Raw genomic sequence first — 25666 nt, forward strand, 5'->3', positions numbered from 1 at the left:
AGGGTTATCATATTTGGTTGAAATTTCACATGTGTAATGATACATTTATCTATGGTTTATGTCTGAATTTTCAGCACCGAACTATTAATCTTACCACTTTTACATGATCGAATAGGGTGTGACAATGGAGCCAGTAGAATACCGAGCAGTGATTAGGTTTTTATATTCGAAAGGTCGCACACCAAAAGAAACGTTCGATGAAATGAAAGCAACTTATGGGGAAGATGCCCCATCATATGACGTTGTTAAACACTGGCATCGCCAGTTCAAGTGTGGTCGGTCATTTATGGAAACAGCTGCCATTCCTGGTCGCCCCCATTCAGCCATTGATGAGGACACTATCCATCAAGTGGAGACCGCCATTTTGGCAGACCGACGTATAACTGTTCGCCAGTTAGCATAAGATGTCAAGATCAGTGTAGGGTCTGTGGAAAAAATCCTCCATGACAATTGACCAAGGGTGTCCGTCTCCTGCAAGTTAATGCTCCAGTACACAACTCTCATGTTGCCCAGACAGAAGCGCGGTCCTGTGGCTATGAAATCCTTCCACATCCTCCTTACTCTCCTGACCTTGCACCATCTGACTTCCACCTCTTTCCAACCATGAAGTCATTTTTGAAGGGAAAACGTTCCACAGATGATGAAACACTTATTTCTGAAGTCAAGTCCTGGTTTGAAACGCAAAATGAGGGCTTATACAAGCGAGGTCTCCATAGTTGCATAAAACGATGGGAGAAGTGTGTAACTCTTGGTGGTTCCTATGTGGAGATGCCAAGTTTCATTCCACTAGGTGGGGCGGTCGGGTAGCCTAGTGGTTAAAGCGTTCGCTCGTCACGCCGAAGACCTGGGTTCGATTCCCGACATGGGTACAATGTGTGAAGCCCATTTCCGTGATATTGCTGGAATATTGCTAAAAGCGGCGTAAAACCATACTCACTCACTCACACTCACTCATTCCACTAGGTCCATCGGAAGTGGGTCAGGGGAAATCTTTAATGAACACCCCTCGTACAACTTACACACAGAACGACTGTCAATCTGTCTTGTGTGTCAAACACAATTTATACCGTATAATCTACAAAGAACGACTATCAATCCGTTTTATGTAGCTACCACCATGTATACCGTATAACCTACAAAGAACGACTATCAATCTGTTTTTGTGTAGCTACCACCATGTATACCGTATAACCTACAAAGAACGACTATCAATCTGTTTTGTGTTAGCTACCACCATGTATACCGTATAATCTACAAAGATCGACCGTGTCTGCACGAATCTTCACCTGAAGAAGTCTGTCACATACTGGTATAAGTTATGTACGATTGATAATGGAACCATTTGAATTATTGTCTCATTGAAGAACTCAAAACGACGTACGTATTAAATTAAAATATATTGGCCAAGTTCAAAATACAAAGAGGAAAACATACAACGGGTATTACACCTTTGCCAGCGTAAGATAATGATAAGGGTTACTATTTCCAATAAATATATCTCTTTACACTTAATCGAAGTAAATAATATGTGGAGATATATCATTCATTATTGAGCTACTTATTGATTTACCAGCGTTCCCTGTTAATTAAGTTACCAACTGCTCTCTATGAAAATATTATTTGTAACAATGGGAAAACGAACGGACAAGGATGTTTTCGAATTCCATTTGCTCTGTGCAGCAATTATCAATGTCTTCCCCTTAGCATTCATAGTTTTGCGTTTTCTATTTTCCGTTACCCGGATCAAGAATTGTGTATCTCGTCATCCTTACAGCATCAGTAACCGCTTCCACTATATCATACAGTTTTAATTATGCATTCATATTATTAAAACATAGCCTGAAATTCCATAATATTATTCAAGTAGGTCATGTTACAATACGTCCTTCACTGTTACCGTGATTTATATGGTTACCCTGGATGAACAGAAGGACGATTAAGTAAAACCACATCGAACTGCATGTGAAGTAGATAAGTCAATCGTGTGACGTATTTCCGATACAGCGGCGAATCCGACACCAAACGATGCACATAAAGCTTCTTTTAATGAAATATTCTTGTTACACGGTAATATTTATATTACCATGTGTATAAATGTTGATCATAACTCTTTGGGGCAAGCAGTAAATTATTCAACGGTGTCTCTATTCAAACCCATCGGGTCGACCTTGTGTAATATCAGCTGAGCTTATTACACATTACAATGCCATGTTGTATACACTGCCGGTCTAGGCAGCCTGGGCTTAGCTTACTAGACATTACAATGCCATGCATGTTGCATACACTGCCGGTCTAGGCAGACGGGGCTTAGCTTACTACACATTACAATGTCATGTTGCACACACTGCCGGTCTAGGCAGCCGGGGCTTAGCTTATTACCCATTACAATGTCATGCTGTATACACTGTCGGTCTAGGCAGCCGGGGCTTAGATTACTACACATTACAATGTCATGTTGCATACACTGCCGGTCTAGGCAGCCGGGGCTTAGCTTACTAGACATTACAATGCCATGTTGCATACACTGCCGGTCTAGGCAGCCGGGGCTTAGATTATTACACATTACAATGCCATGTTGCATACACTGTCGGTCTAGGCAGCCGGGGCTTAGATTACTACACATTACAATGCCATGTTGCATACACTGCCGGTCTAGGCAGCCGGGGCTTAGCTTACTACACATTACAATGCCATGTTGCATACACTGCCGGTCTAGACAGCCGGGGCTTAGCTTACTACACATTACAATGCCATGTTACATACACTGCCGGTCTAGGCAGCCAGGGCTTAGCTTACTACACATTACAATGCCATGTTGCATACACTGCCGGTCTAGGCAGACGGGGCTTAGCTTACTATGGCTAAGCTTACTACACATTCCATGTAGACAGAAGGTTACACTATACTATCCATGCAGACAGAAGGTTACACTATACTATGCATGTAGACAGAAGGTTACTCTGCACTATCCATGCAGACAGAAGGTTACACTACACTATCCATGTAGACAGAAGGTTATACTACACTATCCATGTAGACAGAAGGTTATACTACACTATCCATGCAGACAGAAGGTTACACTACAACATCCATGTAGACAGAAGGTTACACTACACTATCCATGTAGACAGAAGGTTACACTACACTACCCATGTAGACAGAAGGTTAAACTACACTATCCATGTAGACAGAAGGTTAAACTACACTATCCATGTAGACAGAAGGTTACACTACAACATCCATGTAGACAGAAGGTTCCACTACACTATCCATGTAGACAGAAGGTTATACTACACTATCCATGTAGACAGAAGGTTAAACTACACTACCCATGTAGACAGAAGGCTATACTACACTATCCATGTAGACAGAAGGTTACATGCACTGACTTCGCACTTCACTGGATCTAAATTGCCATCATTGAAAACCTTTTCAAATGTTCCGTTTGTTTGTGGTTGTTTGTGTTTAATTAAAATACCTCACCTGACTTGTGCTATGCACGAGGGGACATTACGGGGAGACGGTGTGCTATTGTCATACCGTAGAAGAGTATCTTGTGTGGTTGAGACATAGAATTTACACAATACATTATTTAATCGGGCTGCACTAACGGTAATACTGACTGACACACACAAACACCAGCTGTTGCCCACACGTTGGCGTCGATCATTGTTCGGAGCAGAAGATAAGACACACCTACCTGATCGCATCTACATGTGAAAACAACAACTGGTGCTTGTTTTGCGCCACACTTTTCCGGCTCTATCTCTGCTGCCTTCAAGTAATCGAGTGGGTGATAATACGAGGATTTTATTTATTTATTTATTTGTTGTCTGACGCCGCACTTCCAATATTCCAGCTATATGACGGCGGTCTGTAAATTATCGAGTCTGGGTCAGGCAATTCAGTGATTGACCTCATGAGCATCGATCTGCGCAATAGGGATACGATGACATGCATCAACCAAGTGATAAAAGTGGAAAAAACTCCGGGGGATGCGCACCTGAAAATCGTGTAAAATCTGAGCTTATTAAAATTGTAAGTACGTTTTGGGGAGCCATGCGTTACCGCGCGCAATAACCAAGCGATTAGCGATTTATTGAAAGGCACAATAGCGAGGAAAAGCTGTACTTGAGATTTGCGTTCCGTATCGTGGCGTATCGATAAATGGGCCCACGTTTATCGTATATCGTACCGTGGGTCAAGTATCGCGATGCATCGGAATATCGGTGTATCGTTTCACCCTTAGTAGTAGTAGTAGTAGTAGTAGTAGTAGTAGTAGTAGTAGTAGTAGTAGTAGTAGTAGTAGCAGACAGACGTGTTTATTCAGTATTTCGGCCTTGTGGCCCAGAGTACAATTCAGTGAACAGAATAAAGTTGGTAGTCACGTGACTGACATGGCATTTGCTGCATTAACAACTCTTTGAAATCTTTTGAAAATGTGTTTCATAAAGATGGCTACTTACATAATAGTATGTACATACTTTGCATTGAGTAAATTGTACATTATTTGGTGATTTACGTATATTCTAAATGTTCCAAATAGTTTTTACTTGGGGAGCAAAGGCATCGCAGATAAACAGAACATGGAACTCGTCTTCAATGGACCCAGATTTACAAATAATATTTGAATAGTCTAGTCTATGTCTTTGTTCTTCCTGATATTTTTAAACAATGTAATGAGATTCTAAACTTACAGATCACTCGTGGAAGGGATTGATCATTTAATATAAAATATTTCTCAGGTTCAAACACCGATTTATTGGAAGTATATATTGTGAAAGAATGTGAGAGGATCTAATATCTTCCGACAAATTGTAAACGAAGATGTCAACGAGTCTTTGTTTAAAGAGTAGTGGTACTAGTAGTAGTAGTCGTCGTCGTAGAAGTAGTAGTAGTAGTAGTAGTAGTAGAAGCGGTAGCAGCAGTAACAGCAGCAGCAGAAGTAATATTAGTGAGTGAGTTTGATTTTACACCGCTTTTAGCAATATTCCAGCAATATCACGGGCGGGAGAACCCGGGTCTCCGGCGTGACGAGCGAATGGTTTAACCACTAGGCTACCCGACCGCCCCAGAAGTAGTATTAGCAGTTGTAAGTGAAGTAGTAGTGGTTGTAGTAGTGACATTTGTAGACATGATAGTCACGTAGAACTCTCTCTTTCTCTCCGTCCCTGGCAACACGTGTTATTTATCCCCATGTCTTCTCTTCTCCTTGCAGTGGCCTGTGAGGCAGCGCTTCTATGTGGTGTACCGAGCGCTGATAGCGGTGGCGATCACGGGCTGGTGCGCAGCAGACATTACGTACGAGTCCACCACCTTCTACGACTACAAAGTATGGAAGTGGTTTATATTTGCCACAAACTGGAGCTTCCTCCTTCTGGCGCTGTCGGCGATATACAACGCCTGCACAGTTGCCGTATATACATGTCGACCATACTGGATTATGGGTAAGACATTGCATGCAGTCTTTATTAAATATAGTCTTTAAAACCAAGAATAGGTGATATTGGTAAATGTATGAGTGAGTGAGATGGGTTTAATGCCGCTTTGAACAGTATTCCAGTAGTGATGGCGTGTCAGCTTCGTGTGGGAGGAAAGTCCGATGTAACTTTATAGTACTAGCCCACTGAGCTACCACGCCGCAGTTTAACATGAATACCCCACTCAGACACAGTATACTGACTCCGAGGCGACCAGTCCTTGTTTTAGACCCTTAATGCCGAGCGCCAGGCAGGGTAACAAGTAGTACCATCTTTTAACGTCTTTTGGTATGACGCGGCTGGGAATCGAACCCTCGACCTTAATCTCTCCTGCAGACGCTCTATCCACTACACCAGGGATGCGGTCAATAAATATGATGTCATTTGGTACCAAGGTAAACATACCAAGGAATCATAAAAACGCAGCAACGACCAAATACATAAACCACGCGTAACAATGTAGAACAGTACCTCTACCTGAGCTACTGTTCTACTCATGAAACATGCCCTTACAATGTTGGGATTCACGTTTGCCATAACGTCATCCTTTAGAAACTATTCAACTGGGAAGTCATACGCGGCCGTCCCAGAACTTCCATCACGAGCACGTCACGTGACAGACACCTGGTGTTACAAGCTTTTGGCTTTGGGCGAGGGTGACTCCGTGATGATTTGGTAGTCCTTAAATCATCCTGCAACAGTTTGTCACTTCCTGAAACAGAACCTATTTATAATAAATAAATCTATTCTGATCATACCGGTCATATCGGGTCATATATACATATCATACGGCATTTATGTATCTTTAAATGATACACCTGTCTCCACTACTCCGGTAAACTCAATTTTATTATTCATGCATCACAAGAATATCTGCATATTTAATTTGTGTTTTTTTTCTAACAGTGTACGAATATTAGGCTCCGCTCCAACAAACATTTATAAACGTAATTAGGAAACGTGTATAAGCATAAATGAAACAGTTAAATCCAACTCGTGTTTGCAAAAGCCTCTTACACCTTGCAGCTGGAAGACAGCTGTTTTATACTTTTTCAACATTCATGAAATTAATCATCGTTACATATCAGATGTCTTTCAAAGTAGGGCGGTCGGATAGCTTAGTGGTTAAAGCGTTTGCTCGACCCGGGTTCGATTCCCGACATGGGTACAATATGTAAAGCCCGTTTCTGGTGTCCCCCGCCGTGATATTGCTGGAATATTGCTAAAAGCGGCGTAAAACCATACTCACTCACTCTGGTCTGAGTACCAAAATAAATATGCCTTGCAGCCTGAGCTAAGATAAGATGGTTAGGAAAGCCTGTTATCTACTGTAATGGGTGCATCTGGACTATTGCTCAGGAATAAAACTATCATTGCAGAATATACCTTCACGCCGACGACATGACAGTAAATGCTACTTAATGAACACAATATTAACTGCACCTAGAGTATTATGATTTATTAATGATTCGGTTTGGCGTCATTTTTCTAAAAATCAAAAGCAACGTGAACTGCCATTAAATTGTATTGGTTATAACGGCCAAGAATGAATGATAGAAGAGACTGTGATCGACTTGGTCTTAATCAATACTAGTAGTTATCTTTGGGAAGCCAAGCCTGATAGTCAAATAGATTACCGGGGTAAATGAGGCGTCTTCCAAACATTGAATTAAGAATTTACATTTTGGAAGTCAGTTCCTTTGAATACCGTGCCCAGAGTTTTGATTTTCAAATTAGCTTTCTCTTGGCATATTGACATGCACACATAGCGATTTTCAGTGTGTTTTCCCGGATTAACTTTATTGTCCGAGCCAATACGAATTTTTCCAATAGCCTAACTAGCATCCGTTTCATTCTCATAACCTGGTATCATCTGAGCATAGCTCGTCCTTCATGTTGACAATTGGTCCCCTGTAGTGCTCTTGCATGTCCCCAAGGGCCCTGTGCCTCTCTCACGTCATGTGGGGCTTCAAGTATGGTCCTTCTCCCTGCAACAAACACTGGGCGGGATAGAAAAAAATATAATTGTATTGTAAATTATTGATCAAGGTATAATTTTTGGATTTCTGCATGAAAGAGGTTATCCAAATGTAAAGCAGGACGTTGGGGCCATCTGCTCCCGGATCGTATTTAATACGTGATTAGAGAAACTTTTTAAGGTCCTTTATCTTGAAATGCGGAGGTTGACATTATTATAATGATACGGAGTAAGAAAGTGTTCGTTAGTGGTGCGTTGATGACAGTAATCTTTACAATATCATGGCACACCTCACCGCGAGTTAACACGCGACAACTCCAAGAACATTCTTTTGCTGTTTGTAATACGTAATTGGAGTGAGTGAGTGTGTAGGTTGAGTTCGGACCATTTAGACCAGTAATTCATGTATGTCTTGTCGTGTCAGGTTACTGTGTGGTAACAGGAGATTGAACCCACCAGCACGTCTCATCATAAGGGCGAAATTCGAATTGGAAGCCTAGACAGGTCTTGACAGTGAAATAAATGCGACAAATTCCATAATCTTCATAGCTATGTGTCGCTATTGAATAGTGTTAATACCAGGTGTTCGAGAAAAGGTGAGCGTATTCTGCACAAATGGTGGCACCCGTCACAAATACATGCAAAATCAAGTCAATTGTTCACCTGAAAAAGCACGGAAACATATGGTACAAGTCATATGGCATCATACATCCTTTTGGGCACTTGAAGAACGTGGGGTTAGTCTGGTGGGCGTGGGGTAGACTTGAAGAGCGTGGGGTAAGTCAGGTGGACGTAGGGTAGACTTGAAGAGCGTGGGGTAAGCCTGGTGGACGTAGGGTAGACTTGAAGAGCGTGGGGTAAGCCTGATGGGCGTTGGGTAGACTTGAAGAGCGTGGGGTAAGCCTGATGGGCGTTGGGTAGACTTGAAGAGCGTGGGGTAAGCCTGGTGGGCGTTGGGTAGACCGGAGGAGCGTGTGTTATGTCTGGCGGGCGTGGGGTAGACTTGAAGAGCGTGGGGTAAGTAAGGTGGACGTAGGGTAGACTTGAAGAACGTTTGGTATGTATGGTGCACGTAGGGTAGACTTGAAGAACGTTTGGTATGTCTGGTGGGAGTTGGGTAGACTTGAAGAGCGTGTGGTAAGCCTGGTGGGCGTTGGGTAGACTTGAGGAGCGTGTGGTAAGCCTGGTGGACGTAGGGTAGATTTGAAGAGCGTGTGGTAAGCCTGGTGGACGTAGGGTAGACTTGAAGAGCGTGTGGTAAGCCTGGTGGACGTAGGGTAGACTTGAAGAGCGTGTGGTAAGTCTGGTGGACGTAGGGCAGACTTGAAGAGCGTGTGGTAAGCCTGGTGGACGTAGGGTAGACTTGAAGAGCGTGTGGTAAGCCTGGTGGACGTAGGGTAGATTTGAAGAGCGTGTGGTAAGCCTGGTGGACGTAGGGTAGACTTGAAGAGCGTGTGGTAAGCCTGGTGGACGTAGGGTAGACTTGAAGAGTGTGTGGTAAGCCTGGTGGACGTAGGGTAGACTTGAAGAGCGTGTGGTAAGCCTGGTGGACGTAGGGCAGACTTGAAGAACGTGTGGTAAGTCTGGTGGACGTAGGGTAGACTTGAAGAGCGTGTGGTAAGCCTGGTGGACGTAGGGTAGACTTGAAGAGTGTGTGGTAAGCCTGGTGGACGTAGGGTAGACTTGAAGAGCGTGTGGTAAGCCTGGTGGACGTAGGGCAGACTTGAAGAACGTGTGGTAAGTCTGGTGGGCGTTGGGTAGACCGGAGGATCGTGTGTTATGTCTGGTGGATGTGCAGGTAGACTTGACGAGTGGGGATTACGCATGAGGGGTGTTGGGTAGACTTGAAGTGTGGGGATTACACCTGAAGGTGTGGGGTAGCCTTGAAGAGCGGGGATTACACCTGAAGGTGTGGGGTAGACTTGAAGAGTGGATATTACGCCTGAAGGTGTGGGGTAGACTTGAAGTGTGGGGATTACGCCTGAAGGTGTTGGATATACTTGAAGAGTGGATATTACGCCTGAAGGTGTGGGGTAGACTTGAAGTGTGGATATTACGCCTGAAGGTGTTTGGTAGATTTGAACAATGGATATTACACCTGAAGGTGTTGGGTAGACTTGAAGTGTGGGGATTACGCCTGAAGGTGTTGGGTAGACTTGAAGAGTGGATATTACGCCTGATGGTGTTGGGTAGACTTGAAGAGTGGTGATTACGCCTAAAGGTGGTGGGTAGACTTGAAGAGTGGGGATTACGCCTAAAAGTGTGTGGTAGACTTGAAGAGTGGGGATTACACCTGAAGGTGTGGGGTAGACTTGAAGAGTGGGGATTACGCTTGAAGGGTGTGGGGTAGACTTGAAGAGTGGGGACTACGCCTGAAGGGTGTGGGGTAGACTTGAAGAGTGGGGATTACACCTGAAGGTGTGGGGTAGACTTGAAGTGTGGGGATTACGCCTGAAGGTGTTGGGTAGACTTGAAGAGTGGGGATTACACCTGAAGGTGTGGGGTAGACTTGAAGTGTGGGGATTACGCCTGAAGGTGTTGGGTAGACTTGAAGAGTGGGGATTACACCTGAAGGTGTGGGGTAGACTTGAAGTGTGGGGATTACGCCTGAAGGTGTTCGGTAGACTTGAAGAGTGGGGATTACACCTGAAGGTGTGGGGTAGACTTGAAGTGTGGGGATTACGCCTGAAGGTGTTGGGTAGACTTGAAGAGTGGGGATTACGCCTGAAGGGTGTGGGGTAGACTTGAAGAGCGGGGATTACACCTGAAGGTGTGGGGTAGACTTGAAGAGTGGGGATTACGCCTGAAGGTGTTGGGTAGACTTGAAGAGTGGATATTACACCTGAAGGTGTGGGGTAGACTTGAAGTGTGGGGATTACGCCTGAAGGTGTTGGGTAGACTTGAAGAGTGGGGATTACACCTGAAGGTGTGGGGTAGACTTGAAGTGTGGGGATTACGCCAAAAGGTGTTGGGTAGACTTGAAGAGTGGGGATTACGCCTGAAGGGTGTGGGGTAGACTTGAAGAGCGGGGATTACACCTGAAGGTGTAGGGTAGACTTGAAGAGTAAGGACTACGCCTGAAGGGTGTGAGGTAGTCTCGAAGCGAGTAGAAAATATGTGGGGATTGCGCCTGAAGTACGTAGGGTAGATTGGAAGAGCATAGGATATGCCAGATCCGTATCGGGTAGACTTGAACACGTCTGAAGGACATTGGGTAACCTTGAAGAGCGGACCTGAGCCTAGATGGTGTGGGGTAGATTTAAAGGGCGTGGGAAGGGATGTACACGTTAGAGCCGTAGATTGACCGAAAGGAGAAAGGTAGAATCGAATTGTGTTGGTGTAGCCGGAAGGGCTTTAGTTAAACTGGAAGGGTGTTGGGTAGGTTCATGTGGGACAGGCAAGACTGTATTTTCTATGGGTAACACATTGTTCATCGGGGATAGAGGTATGAGTCTGGTTCTAGCACCGCAACTCAAGGTAGCACCGACCCTTCAACACAGGGACAACCGCAACAGATTACCAGCTCCAAGATTGATGGAACACACACAAACATCAGTAATTCAGAACAATATTATCTCTGAGCCATACGTCCATACCAAACCACTTAGTCCCGATGCTGATGCAAAATAACTCCTGATTGTTCATAATTCATCTTGATTTACCACCACATGTCTGCTGTATCAGTAAAAACTTTCACATTACACATTCAATCCATACGCACGGTAAAATATTCAAATTCCTAATCGATTTCTTCGACGCAAGCTGTCGAGCAGCGCTGGGCAATTCACTGAAATTCTTCCCAAAGGAGCTTTTGTTCTTTGATTCCTAATAAACACCATTAATCTGTGTTACGGCGAGTACACTTATGTCCCAAGCTGAGGAACACTCGCGCGGATAAACTACACGATCAAGGTTGGGTAACTCGTGCCCGTCATAAATGTGTTAGCGGACAATGTCACCATACCCTACATACTGGGTATCGTTATCACACGTATCCTGTCATAGGTCCTGTGTTGGTATCATACAGCAATGGTTTCAAGGAGTTTTGGCGATGGCCTTTTTCTGGGAATAACCATATCATGTATTGTGGTTCCAAAACAGATAATTCATTAAACTGTCATTAAAGTGTCAGAGCAAACTTGAGAGTTGATTAGTGAAAGGTTGGCCATGGCATGTGGAGGACTTTAATAGAGTGACGAACATAATTTCCCTATTTTGACTTGGACCATACACTTGTATGTTCTCATGTTGTTGTTTTCAGGTGAACAGTTGACTTACCTTTGCATGTGTTTGTGATGTGTGCCACACGTCTTTTCGCGAACACCTACTATAGTCACTATTTAATAGGCGTTCCTATGGAAGGGCTGTTGCCGCCGTTACCTAACACTGAAAATCTCGAGTCTCTTAATTGCAATATTCATTAGTTTTTTCTACCATACTACTTCCTCGGCGGACCCGTGAAGATCCGGAGTAGGAAAGGTCTTCAGCAACCCATGCCTGCCGTAAAACGCGGCTATGCTTGTCTTACGAGGCGACTGAAGGGGTCGGGTGGTCAGGCTCGATAACTTGGTTGATGCATGTCGTGTCCCAATTGGGTGGACCGATGCTCATGATGTCAATCAATGGATTGTCTGGTCCAGAATCGATTATTTACAGACCGCCGTCATATAGCTGGAATGTTGCTGAGTGTGGCGTTAAATAACAAACAAACAAACAAAACTTCCTCAGCGATGCAGTCGGCGTTAATCTTGATAAGGCTGGACGTATTGTTCTGGTTCCGCCTCTTATGGACGCAGCGAAAAGCGTAATGATTATGACATTGGAACTGGCTACAATTTCATAGCAAATCTCGTTATTGAGTTATGATCAAACGCCACAAATTGCATAATTAGTTTTCGAGATGGCCAACGGCGTTCTAATTCTTCATATAACAAAATGTGGTAGGGTGGTTAATGCATTAGTGTTTCACGGCAAAAACAGGAATCATTTCAGTGATCAAAGACAACGCACAGAACTAATATTTGCAAATTTACATGAACGAACAGAAGAAAACGCTGACAAGTTACAGGAATGGAGTTTAAATTCCAGATTGATAAGAGACGTGTACGTTCCTCAAAGCGGCGTATGGGGAGTGGGCGCCAGAATACAATTTACGCGGCTTTGACACGTGCAGTTATATCATTATATCGGTTTTATAGATAACTTTACCACAGAGATTCCCAAGACGGTTAGCTCTTTGGTGAAAACCCCTGACCCTTCATACGGTTTGTTTGTTTAACGCTGCACTCAGCAATATTTCAGCTATATGACGGAGGTCTTAAAAATAATCGAGCCTGAACCAGACAATCCAGTGATTGACATCATGAGCATCGATCCACGCATGACATGCATCAGCCAAGTCCGCGAGCCTGACCACGCGATCCCGTTGGTCGCCTCTTACGACAAGCATAGTCGCCTTTTATAGCAAGCATGGGTTACTAAAGACCTCTTCAACCCCGGATCTACAAAGGCCCCACAGATATAGTGCTAAGGCCAAGACTCAAAAATTGAATTTGGGATTCAAACCCACGACAAGTCGATCTTGACTGAGGAAATATAGGCAAAGCGTGTTGATTTGGACCACAGGACCATCTCCTTGCATCACGTTTAGAAGGCACACGACGGTCACACCATACAGTTTTCACGCAACAAGTTAATTTTCCCGCAGCCATTATAAACAAACGATACCCGCGGAAAGCATTACCGACCCGCATTTGCATGTAATTCCCTTCGAGCCCCTGAGATGGATTCTTCTGTCATTCCGATTCAGGGCCAGTAATTCGGGTTAGGCAATATCATTTATGTGTGTAATATCGAATAATACGATCTGCGTGATAACATTGTGCTTATTAGGAATCAATGTGGCTTTGAGGATCGCCTCCAGTCGATGATGGGAACGGGCATTAAACTGTCTGGTTTTGTGTGTGGGCAATCGTTAGTTGTTACGGCAAATAATTCAAGCTAGGTGACAATACCTGTTTGGCTGTTATCTGATTCATTAGGGGCGTTATATGCACAATCTATTGATTGGTCTAATGAACGCTGTCTAGATGCAGGATATCGGCTGAATAATGTCGTAAAAGGTCACACCACGCGTACATTTGATGGGACACCTTGTTTAACCTTGGTCGTCTGGAATGGTTTGAAGGTTGCTGACACAGCAATAAACGCTAGAACTTGTGTCCGGTATGACCTTGGACCAGCGTACAGGAACGCATCCTTTCATCACGAGTGCTCTACTGCACATAACGTTATCATAATCTTTTCCTTGATGACCGCCTCATTGTCTAGTTGTACAGTGAGTGGGTATGGTTTTACGCCGCTTTTAGCAATATTCCAGCAATATCACGGTGGTGACACCAGAAATGTCTAGATAGAGCGTCTGCGGGAGAGATGAAGGTCGGGGGTTCGATCCCCGGCCGCGTCATATCAAAGGACGTTAAAAGATGGTACTTGTTGTTACCCTGCCTGGCGCTCAGCATTAACTGGTCGGTTCGGAGTCAGTATACTGTGTCTGGATGGAGTATTCATGTTAAACTGAGGCATGGTATATCTCAGTGTGCTACACTTTAAATCGGCATCAATCCGGTCTAGTACAAGCAACCACACACACACACACACACACACACACACACACACACACACACACACACACACACACACACACACACACACACACACACACACACACACACACACACACACACACACACACACACACACACACACACACACATACACACACGTCGCTATATAAGTGCAATAATCTTGGACGCGACGTTAAACCCCATTTCACCTCACCTCACCTCTTCCTTGAAACAAAATTGAAAAAGAATATTCTTTAAAGTAATGCAATATTGCACCAAAATATTGGCCACATGAACACAGCCTTTAAACTATTTCAAATATACTGATCCAGAAGCTCATCTTTGGCACTCTCCCCCATCACATAGAAGGCGCTCTAGCGTATCCCCACCTGCTTCATCGTAGCCTCTCTACACCAACGTTGTATTCGATTGATGATTAGTACTTCTAACACTATACTGCCAATTGGCATCAAATATAAAAGTGGTTACCGTGAAGATTATACTTTTATAGATTTTGTTTTCAAATAATATTTTCATTCATTATATGAAGGAAGTTGGTTTATTTTACCAGACACTTCTAGGCATTTAGAAGTTGGAATACTAAGTAAGGATAAGATTTATGGATGAACAACTTCTTCATTACAATTAAGAGAGACGTTTCGGTGTATGTTATAGCAAGTGAAACTTGATAACGGTGTTAGAACCTACACCTACTGGGTACACTTGGCTACTGGTTGTGAACAAGACTCTGAAGAAGCCATTCACAAACACACTTACTCTAACCAACATGTGCAAGTAATCGCCGTTCCTCAACACTTTGACATTGTATTGTTGCACATGTGTTCACATTTTGAATCCTTTTGATGTTTAAGTGTGTGCTTTGTCCTATCTGCAGACCCTATGTACCCAAGGAGCATGCCCATTGTTCTGCGTCTTCAGTGGATCATCTACAATCTGAGCTGTAACTCCGCCATTGTGGTCACCATGTCCTACTGGTCGTTCGTCGCCTTCTTCTCACATTCGGGTAAGCCGACACTTTGTTTCTGGGGATCTATATAAGTCAACAATTACTCATCTTGCATACAGAAGGTCAACACTTGTGGAGATCCGTGTAAGTCAACAATTACTCATGTGACATACAGTAGGTCAACACTTGTGGAGATCCATGTGCGTCAACAATTACTCATCGGACGTACAGTAGGTAAAATATTTGTGGAGATCCATGTGAGTCAACTATTACTCATGTGACGTACAGTAGGTCAACACTTGTTGAGATCCATGTGCGTCAACAATTACTCATGTGACGTACAGTAGGTCAACACTTGTGGAAATCCATGTGCGTCAACAATTACTCATGTGACGTACAGTAGGTCAACACTTGTGGAGATCCATGTGAGTCAACAATTACTCATGTGACGTACAATAGGTCAACACTCGTGGAGATCCATGTGAGTCAACAATTACTCATGTGACGTACAGTAAGTCAACACTTGTGGAGATCCATGTGAGTCAACAATTACTCATGTGACACACAGTAGGTCAACACTTGTGGAGATCCATGTGAGTCAACAATTACTCATGTGACGTACAGTAGGTCAACACTTGTTGAGATCCATGTGCGTCAACAATTACTGATGTGACGTACAATAGGTCAACACTCGTGGAGATCCATGTGCGTCAACAATTACTCATGTGACGTACAATAGGTCAACACTCGTGGAGATCCATGTGCGTCAACAATTACTCATGTGACGTACAGTAAGTCAACACTTGTGGAGATCCATGTGAGTCAACAATTACTCATGTGACGTACAGTAAGTCAACACTTGTGGAGATCCATGTGAGTCAACAATTACTCATGTGACGTACAGTAGGTCAACACTTGTGGAGATCCATGTGAGTCAACAATTACTCATGTGACGTACAGTAGGTCAACACTTGTGGAGATCCATGTGAGTCAACAATTACTCATGTGACACACAGTAGGTCAACACTTGTGGAGATCCATGTGAGTCAACAAGTACTCTGTGTACTCAGACATACTTGAAGTTGACATTTAACGATCAGATATCCGGGAAGATTGATATAAATTCATCAGTCATACGAGTAAGTCATTAAACAATAATCTATAGTTTCTAGTCAGACATCCGAATTATTCAACACTGACACCTACGCCTTACAGGTAAACTGGCAATAAATCAACATTCATACGGCTAAATGAACACATATTCACCAGGCATCCGCGTGGTCGACATTCACGCAACATACACTCAATGCTCATTCAACAGACTCTTAAGTAATTCGATTAAAATGCTTAATAGAAGCTTTACCATACATTGTGTGTGGTTCAGTGTTTGATTGTGGCGTTCGTTTGATCTGGGCTGTAATTTGTCTCTAGATAACCACACCACACACACACGCCCACACACATTCCAGTTGATCCAAGCCCTATACCCATTATATCCGTCAGTCATTAGCTGTGTAAGGAAAATCAATCAAGTGTTATCCACTGTGTTCATATGTTCCTAACGTACCATCTAGTAGCCATATTACACGGTGGAAGTTTGACGCGTACTTCACTAACGCCACATAGAAGTAACTGTGTCCGCAGGCTATTCGAGTGGATGTTGTTATACGTCAGCAATCTATGACTATTCGCGTCGGAACGTACACTGTATATCCACTTGTACAAAATATCGTTATATTTTACTTTAATTGTAGTCACTGTGTTTACAAAATATATTATTAATAAAAAGGTGCTACGATTAAAGATGTTTGTATTCCACAATACAATATTAATCCAGGTTTATTGTTTCACCCGTGGTAGGGGGCACAGGTGGCCCAGTCGTCTAAGGTGCCGCGATTCGCTGTGCAGAGTTGCGTCCCTTGGGCACGCCAGGAACCTATGATTGTGGGTTCGAATCCCGGTTCGCCCCAATTATGTTTCTAGGTTTGTCAGCACCATACCATGCTCGTGGGTTTCACCGAAGTGGTAAATGTCTGAGACCTGCATCACTTCGGGCTTTCCTCCAACATTAAGCTGACACGCCGTGATATGACTGGAATACTGTTAAAAGCGGCGTTAAACCCAACTCACTCACCCATGGTAAACATCTCGTCACTGCCACCAGCACGACATAGTCATGTTTGAAATATATGGACCTTTTGCATTCGTTAGTTAGATGTCAAGCTGTTGGCGATTTCAAGTGATGGCAAATTATCCCCTTTGCAAAGGCTGCAGACCTTTAAATGACTTCAATTTGTGCCTTTAGGAAATCAATACGTGTATTATCACAATGCCGACGATGACAGAACTACATTTCCGGATCTAGCGTGTCTGTTTATAAGGTTGCTAGAAATTGACTTCAGTTTGTCAATAATTTGCAAAATCAATTAATAGTTTTCAGCTACTGCCAATGTTCAACAACTCAATTGTCACTTTGCGGTATTGAATCAATTCACCAGAGTCGGACTCCACTGCACACAGTGACCTCAGCATAGTGCACTTACTTATTGTGTGGCGTCACAGAGGAGTCAGTAGTACTCACCTTTCCTTGTGTCAAGTGACTTGCCATGACACGACATTGTAGAGGACAAACATTTGCATCTGGTTATGTAAGCATTCTGAACGTAAACTTGCGCCACCATGACAGGGTCACTAGGACAAGCGGTTGATTGTGGCAGATCTTGCTGATGACTAGTTTCCTTGTCATCTTGTTATGAAATTGTTAGTAGCCGGTTTAATCTTATTTTCTATATAACCGCATTACCCGGTGTAAACGTACTTTGTTAGATTACTGGTAGAAGCCGGTTTAATCGTCCTTTGTTATATAACTGGCAGCAGTCGGTTTAACCTTACTTTGATAAATAACTGCAGTAGCCGGTGAAATCTTACTTTTTTATATAGCTGGTAGTAGCCGGTATAATCTAACTCTTAAATATATCTGCACTTGCCGGATTAATCCCACTTTGTAACAACAGACCGCAGCCGGTTTAATCCTACTTTGTTATGTAACTGGCAGTAGCCGGTTTAATCTTACTTTGTTATATAACTGCAGTAGCCGGTTAAATCTTACATTTTATATAACCGCATTAGCCGGTGTAAACTTTCTTTGTTATATCATTGGTGGAAGCCGGTTTATTCATCCTTTGTTATATAACTGGCAGTACCCGGTTAAATCTTACATTTTATGTAACCGTATTAGCAGGTGTAAACTTACTTTGTTATATTGCTGGTAGAAGCGGGTAGAATTTACTTTGTTATATAACTGCAGTAGCCTGTTTAATCTTACTTTTTCATGTAACTGGTAGTAGCCGGTTCGATCTTGCTTTGTTATATAACTGCAGTAGCCGGTTTAGTCCTACTTTTTTACATAACCGCATAAGCTGGTTTAATCTTACATTTTTATATAACTGCATAAGCCGGTTTAATTTTACTTTTTTATATAACTGCATTATCCGGTTAAATCTTACGTTGAAATAACTGGCAGCAGCCGGTTTAACCCAACTTTACAGAAATGCGGTTACGATATATCTTGTTGTGATTTAAAACTGCCTGTAACGTGCTATCATCTCGGTTTCTGTTGATAACTCGGTCGGTCATGTCCTTCAAAATGTTACTTGGAAACCTTTCTGTCACACACCTTTCAGTAGGGGGCACGTGTGGCCCAGTCGTCTAAGGCGCCGCGATTCGCTGTGCTAGGTTGCGTCCATTGGACACGCCAGAAACCTATGATTGTGGGTTCGAATCCCTGTTCGCCCCGATTATGTTTGTAGGTTTGTCAGCACCATACCATGCTTGTGGGTTTCACCGAAGTGGTAAACGTCTGAGACCTGCATCACTTCGGGCTTTCCTCCCACATTAAGCTGACACGCCGTGATATAACTGGAATACTGTTAAAAGCGGCGTTAAACACAACTCACTTACTCACTCACCTTTCAGTAGATGGTTGTACTAACGGAACGTTAAACTCACCAAGTACGGTAACGAGATAAATGCGATATCTGATTACAGTCTTTCTCTTGCAGCATTAACCCATTCAATATTACTGTTACATCAATGGCGCTAACACGTCTATTTTTGCTGGTTACAGAGCTGCTGGCAACCCCGATGAGCCGAGTCAAGCATACCATGAATACTGTGTACGTCATCATTGACGTCATGATCACTGGCGCCCCGCTACGCGTGTTGCACATGTTCATGACAATAACACTCGGCTCCGTCTACGCCCTCTTCAACGCTATCTACTTCCTCAACGACGGCACTGTGACGGATTCTCGTGAAGAGAGACATTACGCTTATAACTTCATGAACTGGAACAAGCCGGTCGAGGCCGTCATTACCTGTGTTCTCTGCGTGCTCCAAGCTATGCTCGCGCAGGTTATCCTCAACTTCCTGTATCGGCTCCGGATGTGGGTGTTTTCCAAGTTTTACTACATACCAGATGACCCTACTCTAGACTCGGAGATGCAGAATATTGTCATGTCAACCTCAACAAGCTATAACGCTGTTGATGACAAGAGTCTTGCCAATGATGAACGCTATGCTGAATAACCCCTGCTGTACATAGGATAATAGTTCAGGTTTCATTGCTAGCAAAATATCAAGATTCAACCTTCAATTTAAGGACAAACGGACCACAAACAAGCTTCTGGGTAAATAAATACATGTATTACGACTAAGGGGCAGCCTGTTCTTAAGAAGTCGTTTTGGAGACAGGTTTTATTACAATCGAAAGATAGTGACAAAATAATCTCTTGGAGATCTTCACAGTTCTTTATCAAATTGTACATATGGACTCACGGTCATTATATTCGTCTCAACATTCGCTCCATTCCTTAATGCCATTTATCATTATTTTCACGGTAACTTACTAGACAATCGTTATAAATCAACTCAAAATATTACGACAGTTGATTAGGTTGTGAAAGTGTTTTTTTGACAATTTATAGTAGAGAAACAGGTTTTCAGTGCTGTGTAATTTTCTCCGTAAACGCTCCTCCCTCTCTGTCCCGTCTTTCAAACATGCCGCTCATGCTTTCCCCCTTGGTGCTAAGTATCCGTGACGTCATAGGTTATATCTACATTTCCTGTGACGTAGTACACAAGACTCGATGACGTATGATGGACAAGTATTGACCCACACTGGTGCTAACCTTGACCTTGGTTATACCTGTCTTGTATAAAACGGCTAGGCACTGTTTGATTTAGACAGGATCTGTATCTTGTTTTAAATATTTAAAAAAGTTCAAGGTGTGTGTTCTTGTGTGAAAAAAGGTAGAAATTTCATTTTCATTGTAACATTATTGTTATGTGATTGTTTTGTGGCTATGTGATGCATTTAATACCATGAGAACAAATGCAGTCTGTGTTTTACCACAAAGCTTCGATGGATTGTACTTGCCCTCATAGATCCCTGTTATTGTATATAGTTCATATAGAATGTTTAAAATCATTGTCACGCATCTTAGCATTAAGATAGTGAAATTGTTGATAGCTTAGTTAAATGGATAATTGTCTGTGTTTGTTGACTAAACGTATTGTATTGTTAGATATATGTAGAAATTGTTTCTATCATACAAGCGATTATATTTGAATTATATCTATATTTTACAAATTTTCTATTCCATCCATGTTATTTCAATGTTTGACTTGCTCATGTCATGATTTTGCTGTGATAATCTGTCATTGTGAAGTTGATTCATCTTTATTTATGATTATTATGTGAATTAAAATGAAGTAATAATTGAGTCTGGCTGTTGCGTCATTGATTTCATGAATTGCTCTGATTGTGCTCTGTGATATGAAAGTAAATGAAACATGAACGCAATACAATTTTTTAATTTTTAATATAGTTTCGTAGAAGTCGTTTGGACGTGCATGTATGTTCACCAGAAAAAACTACCAAGGTAAAAAAATCAAACTCTACAATGCAGATCATGTTTCAAATGCCTTTACACAATATTGAACGCAACAAAACCCTTTTCATATTCATATGAAATCTCTGCTAAAAGCATAGTCGCTTGTACGAATCCGACTACATCATGAGACATAAAGTAACGACATATTTCCTGCTACTTGCTGGTGATCTTGGCCATAAATACATCTGTCTGGATTTGAAACGGTAGTACTCTCCTCAGCACCCATCTTAGTAAGTTGAAACCAACTCAAATGTTTTGGACCAACTCTCTACTTTCCGACTAAATCAGACAGACAGACAGACATTCTATATTATCCCAAAAATTGAAGAGTACATATGAGTATAAAGTATGTCATATCATAAATGACCTGTAATTAACCAAAAGCAGATAACAGAAATATAAACATGCCATGCCCTTCTAAGTAAAGGCTGCCATGCCCTTCTAGGTAAAGGCTGCAATGCCCTTCTAGGTAAAGGCTGCCATACCCTTCTAGGTAAAGGCTGCAATGCCCTTCTAGGTAAAGGTTGCAATGCCCTTCTAGTTTAAGGCTGCAATGCCCTTCTAGGTAAAGGCTGCAATGTCCTTCTAGGTAAAGGCTGCAATGCCCTTCTAGGTAAAGGCTGCAATGCCCTTCTAGGTAAAGGCTGCAATGCCCTTCTAGGTAAAGGCTAGTAAACCTTTTTTTCGGTTATAACATGTTTTGTTTGATGCATAACCTAAAAATATGTACAAACTTTGAAACAACCCACACAAATTGTATCCAACTGCTGAAATCAACGCGACATAAAGTGATATCCCCCAAGCAAACAGTTCAACATTGCAGCGTCATCCTGGTGTTCGAAGGTAAGAAAGTCGTTTATATGCAGCACTGAAGAAAGTCTATTGTACATCTGATTTATCTGTTGTAAGAGTCCTTCACATGTCAATGATGACATGTTTTCTACAGTCCGGCACAGTGTGGTATATTGTTCAGATTACATCACCAGGTTTGATTGATGCCAGATATATCATGTATGATATGTAGTTTGTGCGTTGAATGAGCGGTTGCTGTTTTCTAGGTTTGTTGTGAGTCACACTGGAGTTGAATGTTTGTTCAAATCGACATATGTTTTGTTTGGCAAGGTGGATGGGAATGCCTATGTGACAATGTTTGTTCAAATCGACATATGTTTTGTTTGGCAAGGTGGATGGGAATGCCTATGTCACAATGTTTGGCCATGTGATCGTGGTCAGTTTTTATGTGGAAGGAAAGCCAAGAGTTACGCAAGTAAATGTGGATTACGTTTGTGCACAGAAGCACTGAGACAGATCAGACATGGTTCAGACATACCAGTTATGAAGCCAGGAGCTGGCCACCAACGAATCCAACGAATCCAGGGGCATGATTCTGACCTGAGTAGCAGTGCCATGGGCACCTTGACGTGTTGTCACGCTGACTACAGCAGGAATAATACCACGTTCCTGACGCGGCATCAACCTATATTAAATACGGTCCTCTATAACTCTCTTGTCCGAGTAGAGATCGCCACTAACCTAGGTCCATGTACACATTTCTTGTATATCAATTGACAATGTCAAAGCCTGTTGTTGTTTCTGTATTTCTAACACAGCAGTGAATGAGTTAGATATTACGACGACCTATGACTCGAGCAAATGTGTACGAATACACCGCCCGAGAATAATCAGTCTCCATCATCTACCAAAACAGATGCAATTGTCCGTAAAATGGCAAAATAGTGTAATTATGTGAATGAATAACTAAAAATCAAGTGATGACACGAGGTGTTCCATCTTCCCGAGGCAAGGGAGTTCACTGACGGTAAAAGTTCAGTTTCCACCCTTGCCGAACTTGACTGGAATTTATGGGCTCGATCGTAGCGCCACCAGCAGCTATTACGAGTTATGTCCCTTCTATGTTCCACCTATTGACCAATCAGATTCCACCTCTCATATCACTTACATTTGCTTCAAACAAAATGGCAGCGCCCAATCAAGACGATCTGATCGATAATCAAAATCTATATTGTGATAAAACGGGTCTTACTTCGCGAAGTGCATCAAATCACCTGAGCACCTTGATTACAAACATGAAAAGACTTCGACAATATCTCTTGACGCCGTCTTGGCGGTACATATGCTTTGCAAATCCTGCAATCGACTGAGTGAGTGAGTTGGGTTTAAAGCCGCTTTTAACAGTATTCCAGTTATATCAAGGCGTGTCAGCTTAATGTGGGAGGAAAGCCCGAAGTGATGCAGGTCTCAGACATTTAGCACTTCGGTGAAACCCACGAGCACGGTTATGGTGCTGACAAACCTACAAACATAATCGGGGCGAACCGGGATTCGAACCCACAATCATAGGCTTCTCGCGTGCCCAAGGGACGCAACTCTGCACAGCGAATCGCGGCGCCTTAGACGACTGGGCCACTCGTGACCCCCCTCCCCCCACCCCCCCCCGCCCCCTTCCCCCTGCAGTCGACTGAAATCTGCATCGCAGATTTCGTTAAGCGATGTTGATTGGACAATGCATAGACTCGTTATTCCAGCCAAAATACAGCTCCTAAATTCTAGCCTAGTTCGGCAAGAGCAAAACTGGACTGTTAACTCCATTGCCTCGGAAAGAGGCAAAAACTCAGAGAGGCCACGAGGTTTTCATGAAAAGGGTAATATGTCCTACTATACTGGTAGCACCTGTCTCGCGTTCAATTTGAATGAAAAAAAGTAAGTGTTTTTTGCCTAATGCTGTCCAGACGTTCACGTACACGTCCTACGTAGACAAAACCACCTCAGAAATGTTCCTCATGTAACCAATCTATTTACGTTCTTACATTCGGTTCGATCAAGTTAATGGATTCTTTTTTATGATTCAGCCCCAATCGTTTTTCTCTTATTTCGTCTTTCTGTAATTCTCTCACTGAGAGCACATCAGATACGTGTGTAGCCTGTGATGGGATCGCGGTCAGTAATTACCTCAGCCGCATCCCAGGGAGACGAGAGCCCTCCCCATTGATTGTATAATCATGCCCTTCACAATACGTGAAGATGTTAATGTCATCAACTGTTGTATTTAATTTTAGAAAATTGTTCGGGATATTCTTTTTTATTCCACACGGGATATCATTTATGAGACCTTCCAAGGTATACACTAAAGGTTTTAACAAAAGAATTCATTGTTTCAAAGCTTATGTTAAAATTGATATTTTTTTATATAAAATACCAAATATGTTCAAAACTGAAATAGTTATAAAAAAATATTTACATTCGTTATCCAGTAACCGCCTCCTTGGTCTAGTGGTAGAGCGTCCGCCCGGAGAGATTAAGGTCGGGGGTTCGATCCCCGGCCGTGTCATACCAAAAGACATTAACAGATGGTACTTGTTGTTACCCTGTCTGGCGCTCGGCATTAAGGGGCTAAAACAAGGACTGGTCGGCTCGGAGTCAGTATACTGTGTCTGAGTGGGGTATTCATGTTAAACTGTGGCATGGTATTTCAGTGGGCTAGCACTATAAAATCGGCATTAGTCCGGACTAGTACAAGCAGCCACACACACGCGTGCATGTACGTCTCAATATAAGTTCAATCTTAAAACGCGACGTTAACCCCCATTTCACCTCACCTCAACTATATCCAGTAGGTTTAGAATAATAACTGCTGTGAAACTCCACGAGTGAAACGAAAATCGTCCAGGTGAACATATACCCACATCAAATTGTGTCCCTTTTATTTTGATTAGAATAGTATCCTATTTCTCGGGACAAATGAACAAATTTAAGTTCCCCTAAATACTACCATTTCGCCCATTTAATTAACAGAAATGGTCTTTTATGAACATATGCAATATTTAATATCCATCATCGCCTTAATCAGTTGTTTGAATAAACAGGACAGTTCTAGCACAATAGTGAAGTAATTCCTTTTCAAGCAAACAGAACAATAACTTGTACCTAGTTAAACCACGATCCGACGTGACACAATATATAAATAGCAAACTTAATAACTAGTAAGCATTTTACAAGATCCTTCAAAACAAGACAGTATCGATTTAATGGTTTCTTTGAATCAGAAGCGTGGGCTGCCACCGGTGCATGGTAATCCTAGTGTATCACCTGTAGTGATCGAGGAGAGTCGTGAGGCAAACCCAGTGCCTGGGCACAGCCCCGTTCACTCCAGTCGAGCTCGCTACAGTGATGACGTAATCAATACTGACGTAGCTGGCACAAAGAGGGTGTCTATTCCCGTATGCTAAATTCTCAACTAATGACAAAAAACCCGGTGGCAATTAGTGCTGTTCTTTTCTCAAGGGTAAACAGAGGCGTGTTTTCTCTCTAACAATATTTTTTCCTCTCCAGTTTTTATGAAGGATGGCAGAAAATAACAATGTGTTCTATCTTGGCTCCCTTGTAAGGACGTTCAATAAGATCGAACCTAGTTAAACGTGCAATTTTAAGTGTCAAAGTGGACAAATGATTGGACAACTTGAAGACATCAGGATATTAGATGGGCGAGGGCCATACTACCGTTATCTGACAATTTTCCTAACCAGGCAGGCAATAACACTAGAAAAGTGTGATTCTCTCAAGTGACGCCCTTTGATGTTGCAAAATTAATATAACTGAAGGAAGTTAAGCAGGGCTGTATTGCACACTGACATCTTCAGATC

At 42.6% G+C, this 25666-nt stretch overlaps 1 protein-coding gene across 1 annotated transcript in view; it reads left to right on the forward strand.

Annotated features, from left to right (window-relative positions):
• LOC139445343 (protein rolling stone-like) overlaps nt 1–20728 on the forward strand; it is a 43717-nt gene extending 22989 nt beyond the window's left edge. Inside the window, exons 2-4 of the mRNA XM_071226472.1 lie at nt 5219–5447; nt 14980–15108; nt 19178–20728. Of these exons, the coding sequence (XP_071082573.1) occupies nt 5219–5447; nt 14980–15108; nt 19178–19638 (819 nt within the window). The 3' untranslated portion in view covers nt 19639–20728. The remainder of the gene's footprint in view (nt 1–5218; nt 5448–14979; nt 15109–19177) is intronic.
• The last annotated feature ends 4938 nt before the right edge of the window (nt 20729–25666 follow it).

This window comes from Haliotis cracherodii, unplaced genomic scaffold (genome assembly GCF_022045235.1).
Source record: "Haliotis cracherodii isolate W230 unplaced genomic scaffold, xgHalCrac1.p SCAF_6, whole genome shotgun sequence".
Classification (NCBI taxonomy): domain Eukaryota; kingdom Metazoa; phylum Mollusca; class Gastropoda; order Lepetellida; family Haliotidae; genus Haliotis; species Haliotis cracherodii.